The sequence below is a fragment of the Haliotis rubra genome, unplaced genomic scaffold (assembly GCF_003918875.1).
Source record: "Haliotis rubra isolate DU_JTF1 unplaced genomic scaffold, ASM391887v1 Scf99, whole genome shotgun sequence".
NCBI lineage: Eukaryota > Metazoa > Mollusca > Gastropoda > Lepetellida > Haliotidae > Haliotis > Haliotis rubra.
Window position 1 is genome coordinate 2,092,626 of NW_025767734.1, and position 17,282 is coordinate 2,109,907.

The following is a 17,282-nucleotide window of genomic DNA, read 5'->3' on the forward strand; positions in this document are numbered from 1 at the left end:
TAAGCGATTGGCGAGAACTTGTCTTTGTAGTCGTCACGGAACAGCGTTGGTGCTTGTTCGTCAGTGTGTGAGGCAGACATGACGATCAATGGGGATGTGTTGTGTGTTGCGTGTTCTGGGTGTTTCAGTCGGTGGCAGCTGTACTTCACATACGATATCACTGACACCGGATAGCACAATTATCAAGGAGGTATTTTATGGCGCAAAGATGACGAACGTTGTTGACATTTCAAGTGTTCATCACCAAACAGGAACTTAATTCAATGAAATTATTCACGTCTTACGGAAATCCACCCGGTCACAAATATTTCAGACCCACCCTGACACACCATCACCATTGAAGTCTTACTGAACGGATCACAACATAGCAACTACTTGTTGTTTTATTAAACATGAATGGAAAAGGATCGGTCTAGAAAACTCTTTGTTTCACGAGTTCTCATCATATATATATATATTCAGTCTTTATTACCCCGAGACAGCATCAGGTAACTTAATGCCATGCCCAGCTGAGACGATAAAACTCATTATATTGATATATCTATTGTGTTTGTTGTGCTGAATGGTTCATGAGCCCACTTTCTCAGCCAAGACGCAATAGCCATGTATTTTATTGGCGTCAGCTGCATCAGGATCGTCTACCCCTTCTATCTTGAGTTCCTTGACCTTTAACCCCGCATCTGTCAAGGCTGTCGTCAACTGACCTGGGCTCAAGGCAAGGCTATGGAAGTTTTGCCCATCAACTGTGTAGCAGTGCTCAAAACACGAACCCCGCATCACAAGATGGCCGCCATCCCGGAGAAGAGATGCGACATTCAGCACACTTCGTCTGTAGGTGTCAATGTCCCGAGATGCTGTCTCGAGACAATAGCTGCTGAATACACAGTCGAAAAACCCCGTGTAAGAAGGCCCGAGAGGTTCCGACTGTAACACATCACACTGAACGACGTCCTTGATGTAGGATTTCAGCGAAGGCAGTCGAGTGGATTCGAAGGCGGGACTGGAAGTAGACAACAGCGCGGTCAGATGTTTGGAGTGAAGAAAACAACTTATACAGCAAGCTAAAGATATGAACATAAAACATCTACAATGACTTACGAGAAAAGCAAAGTTTTAATTACACATTGTGGCGAGCGGATTTTCAACTCATAGTTGAACAGTATGGAACAGGAAACGTTTGTACTAAAGTCAAACAAGATTTGTGCTCTGGGACTGGCTTTCAGCGTGCAATATCATAGAACATTCAGGAATATGGAGACTATCTCTAGGATTTTAGAAATAGCACAAGTCGATGAAGAGTAGGCGAGTGTATGGTTTTACGCCGCTTTTAGCAATATTCCAGCAATATCACGGCGGGGGACACCAAAAATGGGATGAACACATTGCCCCTATGTTGGGTATCGAACACGGGTCTTCGGCGCGACGAGCGGACACTTTAACCACTTGGCTACCCCATCGGCCCCGTTGAAGAAAAACAGTGAAGATTCTCGATTCTTACTTACTCTAGTGAGAATTGTTTGACGTAGTACTGGCACACGTGGCTCCAGCTGAAGTTGACGTCATCACCACGTACCCATCCCTTAATGACTTCAAGATTGGCCGGCGAGAAGTCCGCCATGACGATATGGGTGAAGTGGTCAGGGCGCCAATCATGCTGCTGAGGTTAGGACCACAACCAAGATCCAGTAACTTCGTCCCCGACATGGCCTCTAGGATTATAGTAAATTATTTGTCTTTATTATTAGTGATATTGCTGAAGGTGGGAGAATCATAGAAGAGCAAATAGGAGCAAATAGTTCAGTACAGATTCAAACAGTTTCACAAAATATACTGAACGCTATTTGTTTTTTGTTCACTCATAAGCGCCATAGCTATTACAAATACAATTGTTTATTAGCGTGTCAACAGTTATACAAACATCCAGAAAATCTAGACAGATAACCCACCCATAGAATAACATACGTCCAACTTTGACCTATGGGACACTGTTAGTGCCATAACACATACACATCATATCAGTAATAAAAAATGAAAAAACATACAGCCATACACAACGTACACGCGTGTATATACCACACACATCATAAATAAAAGCACACATACATACAACCACACATACAAACACACACACACACACACACACACACACACACACACACACACACACACACACACTCTCACACCATCTTAAATACCTACATACACATACATTTACAATCATTCACACTTACATACCCACATACACACACAACCATCCATACACACACACACACATACATGCACGCACACACATACTTACATACACATACATACATACAACCACACAGCCATACACACACACACATGCATGCGCGCGCGCGCACACTCACACACACACTTATAACACTGTACATACATGTTTACTGTACAATATAAAATAGGTACATGAAAAGTGACTGATAATGGAAGCATATTACTAAGTAAACAGTGTTCTTCTTAAATGCCATTGGGATCCAAATGATCAAATTCAGGCACTTCTTTGGATAATTGAGAGAGAAGTTCATGCCGAATGTCACTGTAGAACGGATAACATGTGACAAAATGTTTCTCTTCCTCTATACTCTGAGTGTTGCATAGTTTACAGTAACGTTCACCCACTGGGATTGGAGGAGAGCTAAATCTGCCCGTTTCTAAGGCTAGTTTAAGAGATCCACACCTCGGAGATGCTACAACTGATCTTAGTGGTAGTGGGAGTGTTACGTACGATTCCGTACACAAATCATGTTTAAACAACCTGTATGTCCTTAATTTAGGTAGATTATTTACTTCAGTTCTCCAGTTCAGTTTATCACTATTTGACAGATTTCCTCTAATATTGCTGGTGATCTAGAATGTGTTCTGCGTTGATAGTGTCAGCACATCTATTAGGTTAAGTTCCTCAAATATTTTCACTACTTTCCTTTCCCAGGATTTTCCTCTAGTTTTAGACCACTGGTGGATAGCATTATTGAGCCTATTTGCTTCCATCCGTTCAAGCCTGCACCACAAACGAGCTACCTCAATGTAGACTGTGTACTGTGTTCAACACATACTACATTACGAAGCACCTCAGCTGGAATGTTGTCAGGACCACAAGCTTTACCTAGTTTACATCTGAAAATGTCACTCCTAACTTCTTCCTTACTAACTGGTCTGTTTAGTGAAGGATTTACGGTAGTTTCACTTGATAATTGTTGATCATCATAGAGCTATTTTTTGTATATCTTCAGGTGTTCAGAGTCATATCGGTTATCACAATCTAGATCAGAGTTAAACTTGGAATATTTTCCTCTCCATATGTTTAATACTGCCTCAGTGTCTCTTGTCTTATTGATTATCTCTAATGGTATATAGCTTGTTTTCTACAATTTGATGACCCAATCTTTCCGATCTTCTCCCAGAAATTACACTTATTCTGCATCAAGTCCGTGGCTAATTCAAGTTTCTTTTGCTGCTGATATCGGCGTTTAGATTTTCTTAGGAGTCAATTGAATTCCTTCCTTTCTATGTTGACATAAATCACCTTTTAGAATTCGTTTTGTGTGAGGGCTTTTGCACTTTAACCAGTCTTTCTCTTTTCTACATAACAAGTTAAAGCTGTTTGTCAGTTCAGAGGTCCAATACGGTTTTGTTTTACATCGTCTCATTTTCCAAGAGTAGTTTCCAGCTGCCCGAGCTAGTGGTATGAGCCTTTCTCCCATTTCTGACTCAAGAAAATTATTAAGATTATTGTAGGCTTGGTCAATGTTATTCTCTTGCAGGGCTGTGTTAATATCTTCCATTGTGCTATTCACTTTCTCACATAGTCTGTCGGTATCATCATTCAGAAAATCCATTGGGACTGATTTAAGGTCATATTTACGTCTGTTTGGTTCCTGGTTGTCCTGAGACTCTCCTGACCCTAACAATGAATCTGTCATAATACTCCACTCAATAACTCCATGATCTAGTATCTTGTCACCAGTTTGTATGTCTAACTGATTGCTCAATCTGTGCACTTTAATATCATGGCAAAACTTCAATTGTTCATAGGGGACTGCAACGTAGTCCACAACTGACTGCCCCCTGTATGACACATGGGTAAAGTCATTAACTTTAAGCATGCACATATTGCTATCAGTTAAGAAGTCTATCAGTAGGTAACCATGGTTATTTTCAGTTTCATCAATCACTTCTCGGGGATGGATGTCGTCAACACCAGCAATAAAATCGTCCTTATACCCACAGCGAGCATTGAAATCCCCACAGATATATAGTAGGCCTAGGTTCTGATAACGATATTCTTGTTCGTGGAGAACCTGGAAGCTTGTCGATCCATTTGGTGGGAGGTAACCTACACATACACAAAATACTTCATCCTTGACCTTCCGTGATGTGAACTTTACCCACAGGATGTCTTCCACAGACTTATCCAGGATGTCATAGCCATAGTTCTCAAGCAGTGATTTCCTAATAAACATACCAACGCCACCTGAACCCCTTTTGGCATTTTTATGTAGAAACTTCCTAATGTGTCCAATCCAAATAAAGGAGTCTGATAAATATAGCTGATTATCATTTTTCAGAAAGGTTTCACAGATACAAGTAATATCAAAGTTAAGGTTGCTGATGATTGATTTTCTGAAGTCTGAATTCTCATTCACTTTGTTCGACCATCCTCCCACGTTCCACAAACCTATTCGGGCAGGCCCTTAATTAATTTTTGCTTATTTTGGTCCTTTTCTCTTCTGACCGATCTGCCTGATTTAAACATGAGTATCTCATTCTTGCCAACTTCCCTCAATAACATCCTCATGTTTGCCTCTGATCTTCTCGCTTCTAATGGAATGTCATTTTCAATGTATACATTGCTGTAGGTTTTGTGAGACATAAGGTTCTTTATGCATTTCAACACACTTGTTTTCATCTCTTCTGTTTCTGTTGTTGCTATAATGATACCAGGGTGTTTTCCTTTACACGTAGAATTCCGATTTGAACTGAGATGACGCGGATAACACGTGGGGTTTCCGACACAAATTGACTCAAATATCTCTTTTCGGTTGACTGCGTTACTGTTCTAAAGGGACGCAACTCTGTGCAGGTTGCGAGAACAACGCAAACACTCGCGGATTTCGGATTCACCTCTCTGCATGTGGGCAGGTCAGGTCCAGGGTGCAGTGTGCGAAATTTACGCTGGTCCTGTGGTCCCTGGCTAGTAAAGATTCATCAGGACCATTAAATGATAATTTTGCAGTGGTCCTGGCGGCCATTGAATTTTGTGTTGATAGTTAAGTAAATCTACGAATATTATTTTGGACTAGTGAAGTAAAAACAGGACTACTAATCATTGTCCACTCACTGGTCTAGTGGGAAATTTTGAAAGGTTTCTTTCCCTGTGGGTGACAGAAAACAAATCTAACGTCTGTCCAATGTTCTAGTTGTGGTCTCACCGTGTCTGAGGTAGTTGTAGCCGCCGTCGAGCTGAAACTGAAACCAGTCTTCTTGAACACAGTCGTTGTTCCAGGAGTTAGTCAAGTAAGCGACTGGCGAGAACTTGTCTTTGTAGTCGTCACGGAACAGCGTTGGTGGTTGTTCGTCGGTGTGTGAGGCAGACATGACGATCAATGTGGATGTGTTGTGTGTAGCGTGTTCTGGGTGTTTCAGTCGGTGACAGCTGTACTTCACATACGATATCACTGACACCGGATAGCACAATTATCAAGGGAGGTATCTCCTTCTGCATAAAAGCGTATATAAAATGCCATAACATGCAACATTTGTGCAATTCAGTTAGACCAACAACTTGTCTCTGAAATGAACATTTTTTACAGAAAAAAGCTCATAGTAAAAACAAATAAAATATAATGAAAAGGAGCCCTGAGACTGAAGCTGTGGAAATCTAGACTTGCCACATGTTCTAGACTTGCATGGGCTTTCTTAGATATATTTGCTTCAGGGTCTGTATGACAGACATCAAGACAGATCCGCTCAATGTGGGAAGAGCTCCCGAAGTAATGAAGGTCCTAGACGTTCACTGGTTTGGTGGAACCAGAGACCATGCAATAAACATCTCTGGGGGGAGCACGAGCACGGGTAAACAAAACACACACACGCACACACACACGCACACACACACACACACACACACACACACACACACACACACACACACACACACGCACACACACACGCAAGCACACACACACACACACACACGACACAACACACCCATAAATAAATAAAATGAAATGCTAAAAATTAAAAAACAACACGGAGTGTTTAGCAATATTTCAGCAGTATCATGGCGGGGGACACCAGAACTGGTTGGAACACATTGTGCCCAAGTGGGGAGTTGAACTCGGGTCTTCGGCTTGACATGCAAACGCTTGAACCACAAGACTACCTCACCGCCGCACCCGAGTGAGAAGGTGTTGTACCTACATACCGACATGTTTGTAAGTGCGTGTGTGTGTACTCGTACCAATCTGGACTAGTGCCGGTCTGATATTGTAAAGCATATATCCAACTCAGGAACAGTATATGTATACTGACCTCGACCCGAATGGTCCTGGGTTTATCTCCGTTATGCTGAGCTCCAAGCAGGGAAACAACAAATAGCTTATCTTACGTCTTTCAATAATAAGTGGCTACAGATCCACGATGTATCCACTACACCACTGACGAAGTCCAGCATAAAAGAAAAGTTTGATTGATCGGTTGTTGTTTAACGCAGTACTCAGCAATATTCCAGCTATATGGCGGCGGTCTGTACATAATCGAATCTGAACCAGAAAAAGCCAGTGATCAAAAGCATGAGCATCGATCTTCGCGTATGGGACACGATGACATGTGTCAAGCAAGTCAGCGAGCTTGACCATCCGATCCCGTTAGTCGCTTCTTAAGAGAAGCATGGGTTGCTGAAGATCAATTCTAACCCGGATCTTCACGGGTCGTACTGTGTCTGAGTGGGGCGAGGTAGAGAATTGACTGGACTGAACTGCTGCGAAAATGGATACAATTGGGAAACCATCCGGGGTTATAAGTACATGCACTGAAAGCACATCGCTATCGTGACCAGCGCCGCTTGCGACCAGCAAAGATTGATAGGTAGGATTTCTAACCCGAAATTCACATGACATACGACTCTGCAACAAGGTCTGACTATCAATGAACAATATAATTATAAAGCACTGTTCAGTTGCAATAGCAGTGCCCGCAGCTGAATAAAGTGGTGGGCCTTCAGCAGCTCATGCTAAAGATACTTAAGAGATAGGGTGGTCAGGGTCGCTGACGTGGCTGATGCATGTCATCGTACCCCAACAGAGCAGATCGATGCTCATGAGGCCACTTTCTGGATTGTCTGGTCCAAACTCAATTTTGATTGCCGGCTTTTAGGGACTTTTTATGGCGCAAAGATGACGAACGTTGTTGACAGACATTCAAATGTTCATCACCAAACAGGAACGTATTTCAAGTGTGAAATTATTCACGTCTTACGGAAATCCACCCGTTCACAAATATTTCAGACCCACCCTGACACACCATCACCATTGAAGTCTTTACTGAACGGATCACAACATAGCAACTACTTGTTGTTTTATTAAACATGAATGGAAAAGGATCGGTCTAGAAAACTCTTTGTTTCACGAGTTCCCATCATATTCAGTTGCTGTCTTTATTACGCCGAGACATCATCAGGTACCTTGATGCCATGCCCAGCTGAGACAATAAATCTCATTATATTGATATATCTATTGTGTTTGTTATGCTGAATGGTTTATGAGCCCACTTTCTTAGCCAGGACACAATAGCCATGTATTTTATTGGCGTCAGCTGCATCAGGGTCGTCTACCCCTTCTATCTTGAGTTCCTTGACCTTTAACCCCGCATCTGTCAAGGCCGTCGTCAACTGACCTGGGCTCAAGGCAAGGCTATGGAAGTTTTGCCCATCAACTGGGTAGCAGTGTTCTCCACAGGCACCCCGCATCACAAAATGGCCGCCATCCCGGAGAAGAGATGAGACATTCAGCACACTTCGTCTGTAGGTGTCAATGTCCCGAGATGCTGTTTCGAGACAATAGCTGCTGAATACACAGTCGAAAAAACCCGTATAAGAAGACCCGAGAGGTTCCGACTGTAACACATCACACTGAACGACGTCCTTGATGTAGGTTTTCAGCGAAGGCAGTCGAGTGGATTCGAAGGCTGGACTGGAAGAAGACAACAGCGCGGTCAGATGTTTGGAGTGAGGAAAGCAACTTATACAGCAAGCTGAAGATATGAACATAAAACATCTACAATGACTTACGAGAAAAGCAAAATTTTGAATACACATTTCAGTAAAAGGTGGCGAGCGAAGTTTAAAGAAAGAAACAAAGTAGAAAAGCATGGAAAAGGAAAAGTTTGATTTGTACTAAAGTTATTGTGCTCTGGGGCTGGGGCTTTCAGTGTTGACTATCCCTGAACAGTCTGGAATATGGAGAATATCTCCAGGAGTTTAGAAATACCACAAGTCGATGGAGAGTGAGTGAGTGTGTACGGTTTTACACCACTGTAGCAATATTCCAGCAATATCACGGTGGGGAGACACAAGAAATGGGCTTCACATATTGTACCCATGTTGGGGACCGAGCCCGGATCTTCAGCGTGACGAGCGGACGCTTTACCCATTAGGCTACCCCATTCCGTCCCATTTAAGAAAAACAGTGAAGATTCTCGATTCTTATATTTACTTACTCTAGTGCGAATTGTTTGACGTAGTACTGGCACACGTGGCTCCAGCTGAAGTTGACGTCATCACCACGTACCCATCCCTTGATGACTTCAAGATTGGCTGGCGAGAAGTCCGCCATGACGATGTGGGTGAAGTGGTCGGGGGCGCCAATCATGCTGCCGAGGTTAGGACCACACCCAAGATCAAGCAACCTCGTCCCCGAGATAGCCTCTAGGATTATGATAAATTATTTGTCATTATCATTAGTGATATTGCCAAAGGTGGGAGAATCATAGACGGCTTTGGGAGCAAATAGTTCAGTATAGATCAAAATAGTTTCATAAAACATACTAATCGCGATCTATATTTTTCCACTGATAAGCGTTAATAAATATCACAAGTCACCGAAATGACGAGAGTGAACACGTGGATTTTTGGTCAGAAATTGACTGAAATACCCAATGGAGGCAACATCCGATTGTTTTACTGTTCTAAAGGGACGCAACTCTGAGCAGTATGTGCGAACAACGCAACCACAAACTTCGCCTCTGTGTGGGGAGGTGAAGTCCAGGATGGGTCGAAGAAAATCAAACGTCTATTTCTTGATTGTACAATATATTCTTGTGTAATTCTGGATTTTTCAATGTTGTAGTTGTGGTCTCACCGTGTCTGAGGTAGTTGTAGCCGCCGTCGAGCTGAAACTGAAACCAGTCTTGTTGAACGCGGTCGTTGCTCCAGTAGTAAGTCAAGTAAGCGATTGGCGAGAACTTGTCATTATAGTCGTCACGGAACAACGTCGGTGTACGGTCGTCGGTGTGTGAGGCAGACATAACGATTAATGGGAATGTTTTGGGGGTGGCGTGTTCTGGGTGTTTCAGTCACAGACCACTCAGCGATATCACCGATAAAGGATTGCACAATCATCAAGGGAGGTAACGCCTTCTACATAGAAGCGGCTGTAAAATACCATTGATGCAGCAGTTGTTTGTTGGGTGGTTGTTTAACGCCGACTTTAGCAGTAATCCAGCTGTATGGCTGCTGTCTGTTAATAATCGAGTCTGGACCAGACAATCCAATGATCAACACACGATATACACACTTGGGATACGTCAGCATGTGTCAATAAAACTCGAGCAAGACCACCGTAAATTGCCCCTTACGACAAGACCAATTCTAAACCAGACCATCACGGGTAACAATTATGGGGGCGAGTTTGGTTCGGCGTTCCTTTCAACTGTTTTCCGGTTTCCTCACCACGGCGTGTCAGCTTAATGTGGGAGGAACTCCCGAAGTAATGTCGGGTTTTGACGTTCACTAGTTTGGTAGAGCCTGTGAGCAAGTCTATGGCGCTGACGAAACCGACTGACCAAACAAAACTTACATGATTAGAACTCATCCGAAGATACTCCGAGAGCAAGTTCATTTTTCCAAGGCGTGGCATTACCACATGCTATTCACTGAATTTAACTGAATTGGTGATAAGACTACTACACTTCGAGATTGCATTGTTCCTTATTGGAACCACCCCTGAAGAACCGGTTAGAATTGATCTTCAGTTACCCGTGCTTGTCGTAAGAGGCGACTAACGGGATGGAGCGGTCAGGTTCGCTGACTTGGTTGACGTATGTCATCGTATCCCAACTGGGTAGATCGATGCTCATATTGTTGATCATTGGATTGTCTGGTCCAGACTTGATTATTTACAGACGGCCGCCATACATCTGGAATATTGCTGTGTGTGGCCCAAAACTAAACTCACTCCCTCACTAATTGGAACCAAACATCCTCTGTTAAGAACCTGGAGTATCGCTGCAAAATTCCGTAAACATGTTGCGCTTGAATACATTTAATTTTTATAAAAACTACAGGAATGAAAACGCTAATATTCCTTTTCTACACATTTGTATCCAAATATATAGTGAATTTGTATGATCTTAAAACATCTGCCAGGTTCTGTCGAGGCCAAGAGACATATATTTACTCATATTTAGTTATACGTCGTGAGTTAGTGAATATGGCTTTACGCAGCTACAATTATACAGAGGTGCAGATAAGCTGCGTATCTGCGTAAATTACGCAAATATTTATTTGAAAACTCAATTCCTATTAAGTCTATTGCGTACAAGTACGCTTGAATTTTTTTAAATACTTAATAAATGTGATCTTACATGCGTACACACAAAAATGTCAAACCATAGCTTGGGTACCGGTGGATAGATAAAATAACTTAGGTATATTGAGTGGTTGTATTTCAGGACATGAAAGTGACAACTTGCAGTCTTTCTTATCGTTTCTCATATTACAGATCAAATATAAATAACAAACAGTAACATTTAAACTTTATTATATTTTTAAAATTAATGGAAAATGGCAAAATACCCAATTGAGTTTGAGCGAGGTGAGTACAGTTTATTTGGTTACTCAAAGGAAAATGAAGATACCCAATTGAGATGAACACAAGCGAGTACATAACTCAATGGCCCAAAAAGTTATCCGTAGCTCTGATTCTATTTAACGTCGCACTCAGCGATATTACACCTATTTGACGTCAGTCTGTAAAATAGGGAATTCAGACCATATTTACATCTCATGTTTGCCAAGTACTTGAAATGCAGCAGGTGTGTGTAATTGTACGTTCTGGGACATATTTTTACATTTAATTTCACGCATGTCAATCAAGCGGAGGGTTGTCGTTTACCAAAATGCTGAAATTATATATTCAGCATCTCAAATGGTTTTAAAGGTCTATAGTCAATATTACACGGCAGATAACATTTTGCATATAATTGAGTATGGATAGCCTCAATGGCCCAAGTAACAGCACTGTCAGCAGGTTGCAAGTGTGACTAAAATTTGTATCATTCAGTCTGTAATAGATTAATCATTAGATTTGAATCCCCTTTAAGTTGACCGCTTTGGATGAAAGTTGGTTCGTTCAGATACTTAACGGGTATTTAGAAGTTGGGAGGTAACACAACAACGTATGGTATGGATTTACAACTTCTTTAATATACTCTCCCAAAAAAAGAAACGCATATAGGAATTTCACTGTATTTTTATGTTTATTTTGAAACATCTTGTAGGCTTTATGAGTCAATGAAATATAGCGAAATTGCACACTGGGAATGCAGATTGATCCGTCTTTGGCACCAACTCGAGGAAAGTCAGTTTGAGTGTCACATGGAGACGTGTGACGCTGAAGTCAATACCTCGAGACGGGCATCTAGAACTGCACGGCATCGGTGCGGAAGTCTCGGAATCTCGTGTTGCCCAATCGCAGCCCACTCTGCCTGTAGTGCCTGTGCGAGTTGCTGAAGTGTCTGGGGCTGAGGGTTACGGCGTCGCACCCGTCTGTCCAGGGCATCCCACAGATGTTCGATCGGGTTTAAGTCCGGTGATCTTGAGGGCCAGGGGAGCACATTGATGTTGTGGTTCTGGAGGAAGTCTCTAGTGTGACGTGCTGTGTGGGGCCTGGCATTGTCCTGTTGAAACAACTCCCTCTGGCGATCAATGATTGGAAGGAGGTGTGGGCGTAGGATTTCGTCACAGTACCGTTGAGCTGTCAGGTTGCCCTGGATCATCACCACATCACTTCTCCTACGACACTTTCCCCACATCATAACACTGTCCCGGCCGAATCTGTCCACCTGGGGAACGCAAGCGTCGGTGAAACGTTCACGTCGACGTCTGTACACCCGCATTCTTCCATCGCGTCGTTCCAATAGAAATCGTGATTCATCACTGAACCAGATTCTACGCCAATTCGGTAGGTTCCAGGCCTGAACGTTGGTGCACCATTGAACTCGAGGTCGACGATGTTGTTGTCGAAGCACAGGGCCAAAATAAGGTCTTCTGGCACGTAAACCAGCCTCTCTCAACCTGTTCCTGACGGTCTGTGCAGAAAGCCTCCTCAATCCGGGTATTTGTCGAGCGGTACTGGTCGCCGTAGCTGTTCGATGACGCAGGTGATGTACCCGGATGTAGCGATCCTGCGCCGCAGTGGTCGCTCGAGGTCGCTCACTACGAGGGGCATCTGCTACCGCATTCTGCCGGCGATATCTCTCCCAGAGCCGTCAAATGGTGCTTTGGTGAACATTCATGCGTCGGGCAACTGCACGTTGAGACTGGCCAGCTTCAAGCAAACCAATGGCGATATGACGGTTGGCTTCACTTAGACGTGGCATTTTGCGCTCGTCAACAATATTCCAAATACAGTAAATAATGGACAGACATGGATCAACCTTTCATACCCATCATTGAGACTATCTGATCCCCAACTTTCACGTGCATTGCATGTGAATTGTGTATTCTGTGACACTACACGCCGAAATTGAAAATCATGCTGTTAAATACGGGTATTTTACGGATGGTGCGTTTTGTTGTGATGTTTCAAAACATAAACACCATAGGACTCATAAACAGAGTAAAACCTTTTGTAAAATGAATCACGTTTTAATTCATTGCTACATGAAATTGCTATTTTCATGATGCGTTTCTTTTTTGGGAGAGTATATTTACAACACGATGTTTCTGGGCTACTTCTTGCCCCTTCATCAGGTGAATGACAGAACGACGACGAATTGGAGGGTTTAACGTCGGCTTCTGGCGGGCGCCAATTTCGCCGACGGGGTAGGTGGGATTTAATTTAAATTATTAATAGTTGGTAATAGGGGATAAACCACCGTACCCAAAAATTTAAATGTAGGGGCTTTAACCTATGTGTATTTGGAATGAAAACGTTTAAAACATGAGATGAAAAAATAATAAAACGGCCGAACTTAGAAAAGGAAAGAGAGGAAAAACTAGGTTGTTTTGAATATAATTTAGCATTCTTTGGCATTTAGTGGTGGCTTGTTTTACAGAGGTGGAAGATGTCCAAAAGGAAATGTCATCTGCGAATTTAGCAGTGGAAATTTCAGGCCATTTTTCTGGGAATATGTCATTAATCATGAAGTTGAATAAAGTTGGGGACAGAATACTCCCCTGGGGGGTTCCATTTTCAAGATGATAAGGGTCCGAGCTAGAGTTGTGAGATTTGACGGTTATATGTCTATTATTTAGGGAATGACTGAATGAAATTTAGAACTCTTCCGTGTATGGCATGTTTTTGAAGTTTTTGCATGAGGCCGTTGTGCCAAACCATGTCGAAAACTTTGCTGAAGTCAATGAAAATGGCCATAGTGTATTGTTTTTGTGCCTGGGCTACTTTAATATCTTGTTCCAAATGTAAAATGTGGTCTAAAGTTTGTCCGTTTGGAGTAAAGCCGTTTTGGTCCTCCTTAATGAGATGTTTGGTTTTGAATAAAACTCAGGTGTTTGAGAGATGTTTGGATTGAATCAGGTGTTTGAGCCTGTTGTTAATAATGGCTTCAGGTGTTTTACATAGGTGAGAGATATGGGGCGGTAGGAGTGAGGCTCATTATTGGGTTTCCCTGGTTTGAGGATTTGTATCACCCTGGCTGTTTTCCAAGTGTTGGGTATAGTTCCTGAGGTCCATATATGGTTGAAGAGGGTGAGTGTGAGGTTTAGCATGTTAGGTGTGAGTTTGTTAAGTATTGTGTATGAAATGGTATCTGGACCTGGGGCTGAGGCTGTTTGTTTGTTTTTAAGTGCTGATTTGAGTTCATGTATGTTGATGATCTTGTTTATTGGGAGTTCTGTGTGTGCTGGTTGAGGAGAGTAGGGTGTGTGTGTGTGTGTGTGTGTGTGTGTGTGTGTGTGTGTGTGTGTGTGTGTGTGTGTGTGTGTGTGTGGTTTTGGAAGAAGTTTTGGAAGAGTGGTGGGTAGTTGTGCAACTGCTAGTGGTCGAAAAGTGGGCAGCAAATACATATTAGGTTTATTTTTGTTTGTGGCTAGGTCCGGAAAGTTGGGTGAGATGTTTTTTGGGGGAAATGCCCTTAATGGCTTTTAATTTATTCAGCAGTGTCCTAGTATTGCGTTGAGTTAGCCTTAGGGTAGAACAGAATTTTCTCCAATGGTTTATTTTTGCTGCCTTGATAATGTTTTTAGTTTGGTTTCTTAGTTTTATAGCCAAATATAATTTGGAACGGTCCCTTTTTGATTGGTTAAGAGCCTTTTTTCTTACCTTTCTGGCGTTCATAATTTCTGAGCTCCACCATGGGACTGTGTTTTGTGCAGGGTTAAATCGAAAAGTGGGAATGCGTTTCTCTGTAAAGTCTAGAATGGCCTTTGTAAGGTTGCTGTTGAATGTGTTAATGTCAGTGTTGTAAACTGACGAGCAAAAGAAAGTACACAGGTGTAATTGTTGTTGCAATCCCAAATATGCGTTCTAACTAATAAAATTACTGAAAAACATTGATTGTATAGAACGCAAACATCATGTTTTATTTGCCAAAATGCAACCAAAATCATTTGTACGTGTTTTGCACGAATTTTTGCAAAATTGTGATTATTGTCCTCATGCACCAGCACTTTTCTGTCAGAGAGTATAAAACCTGTTTGTCGTGAAGACTGAACAATCACTTGACAGAAATCTCACGAGGAAATGCCAAGATTGACGTCGGCGCAACGAGAATGGGTCAAAGGAATTACACAAATGGATGCTTTCAACAGCGATATTGCAAGGACATTGGGTTGCACAAGACAAACCATAATTCGGCTGTTAAACCGTTTCAGTACGACAGGCCAGACATGTTATCGACCCAGAAGTGGACGTTCCAGAGTCACAACACCCCAAGAGGATCGCTATCTGCGGGTTATTCACCTACGCAACTGGATGTTGACGGTGACGTCATCAGCAGCCACATCATTGGGTCATCGCTTAAGCCGATTCACAGTGACAAGACGACTTCGTCCTGCTGGCATGTATGGGCCTACCGACCGCTGCGTGGAATGGCCTTGACCTTCCAGCATCTGAGAAACCGTCTGCGCCCAGGCGGTTAGGTGGCCGAAGTCTGTCTTTCCGAATGTAAATATAGCCTGGTATTTTGAAGGCGTGTTTTTTTGTTGGGGGTTTTTTTTTTTGGGGGGGGATAATTTTGTTTCTTGCAGAGCTATAATCTATAAAAAAATTGTTTTGGACGATGAGTGCCTTAAGCTCATTCCGTGCACTCGGAGACCGTTGCAATTCCACTGTATTAACGCCATGGTTATAGTAATTTGGAAGAAGAAATTTATTAATACCATGGAATGGGGCATGAATTTGTAATAAGTGGGGTTAGGTGCTAGAGTAGCTTAGTGATGTTTGGTTTAGAAGGGGTTTTTAAGGGCAATGAGTAAGCTGGCTAGACTTTTGTGATAGAGTTTGGACTTGTAGGTTTTTCCATAAGTGTTGATGCTATAATGAATTCTGCTAGATTGTTGAGGTTTTGGTTCAGTTTTTGTGGTGTGATGGTGAGAGTGTTTTTTGGGGGGTGCAGAGTGTTTTTTTGAGGGTGGTTTGTATGGGTTTAATGGTGAGATTGGGGGTGGGTGGTTTAAGGTGGGAGGTAACGCTGATTTCATGTCCGAGTTTTTCACCGATGCTTTGTGTTCTTTCATACGAGTACATACAGGCCGGCCTGTTTCACCTATGTAGGTGCTGCCACATGTACATTTCAATTTGTACACACATCCTCATGGGTTAGGGGTAGTTTCACAGCTTCCTTTACCACTGGCTTTTAAATCAGCGTTATCAGAACATGTGATCAGAAATCCCAGCCATACTCAATTGGGATGACACTGACATTTTGGCCGCCACTACACTACTCAGCAATTGGCGGAAAAGGAAATTGATGGAGGCCATCTGGATCCACCGCACCAAACCTGAAATCAACAGGGATCAGGGTGTTTTTTCTACCGAATGCATGGTGCATAGAATAATAACCTTTCAATGTACATGTTTTCCCTTGTTCCCCTTAATCACTGCACATGCTTTGATGTGTGTTTTCATATAAGTGTTTTCCTATCGTTGTTTTCATAAGTGGCTTCCATCATCATTCATTGTTTTCATAAGTGGCTTCCAATCAATCCTATCATGTATATCCTTTACACTGTATAAACATTCTGCACGTCCTTTGCATAAACATACCACTTAATCTCTTTGAACTCTGTACATCTCATCTCAACACATCACTTAATCTCTGTACATCTCAATCTGTAATACTATCTTACTGGCTTCCTGTATATACTATATATTTTGCTTGTATCATATTCTGTCATTCACCTGATGAAGGGGCAAGAAGTAGCCCAGAAACGTCGTGCTGTAAATATTTAAGAAGTTGTAAATCCATACCATACGTTGTTTAGTTGGCTGGTTGTTTAATGCCACACTCGGCAATATTCCAGCTATATGGCAGCGGTCTGTAAATAATAGTCTGGGCCAGACAATCCAGTGATCAACAGCATGAGCATCGATCTACGCAATTGGGACACGATGACATGTGTCAACCAAGTCAGCGAGCCTGATCACCCGATCCCGTTAGTCGCATCTTACGACAAGCATGGGTTATAGAAGACCAACTCTAACCCAGACCTATACAGTTTGCTTTGGATAAAAGATTCCCCGATAGCAGGATGTACACTTTGAAGATCGGGCCTAAATTTAAAACTTAACTGCCATGAATACACGAGG

The 17,282-nt window shown here is 42.5% G+C and overlaps 1 protein-coding gene across 2 annotated transcripts; it reads right to left on the minus strand.

The window, feature by feature from the left end:
- Positions 1-396: 396 nt before the first annotated feature.
- On the minus strand, positions 397-9,632 carry LOC124265717 (indolethylamine N-methyltransferase-like). 2 transcript variants are annotated; one of them, XM_046700528.1, is made up of 3 exons: positions 9,375-9,632; positions 8,734-8,941; positions 397-1,000 (listed from the first exon to the last, which is right to left on the minus strand). In XM_046700528.1, exons 1-3 carry the CDS (start codon positions 9,538-9,540, stop codon positions 568-570), a joined length of 807 nt encoding a protein of 268 aa, XP_046556484.1. In that variant the 5' UTR covers positions 9,541-9,632; the 3' UTR covers positions 397-567. The 2 variants fall into 2 exon arrangements, with proteins under 2 accessions (XP_046556484.1, XP_046556483.1); XM_046700527.1 differs by lacking the exon at positions 397-1,000 and adding an exon at positions 7,581-8,207.
- Positions 9,633-17,282: the final 7,650 nt, after the last annotated feature.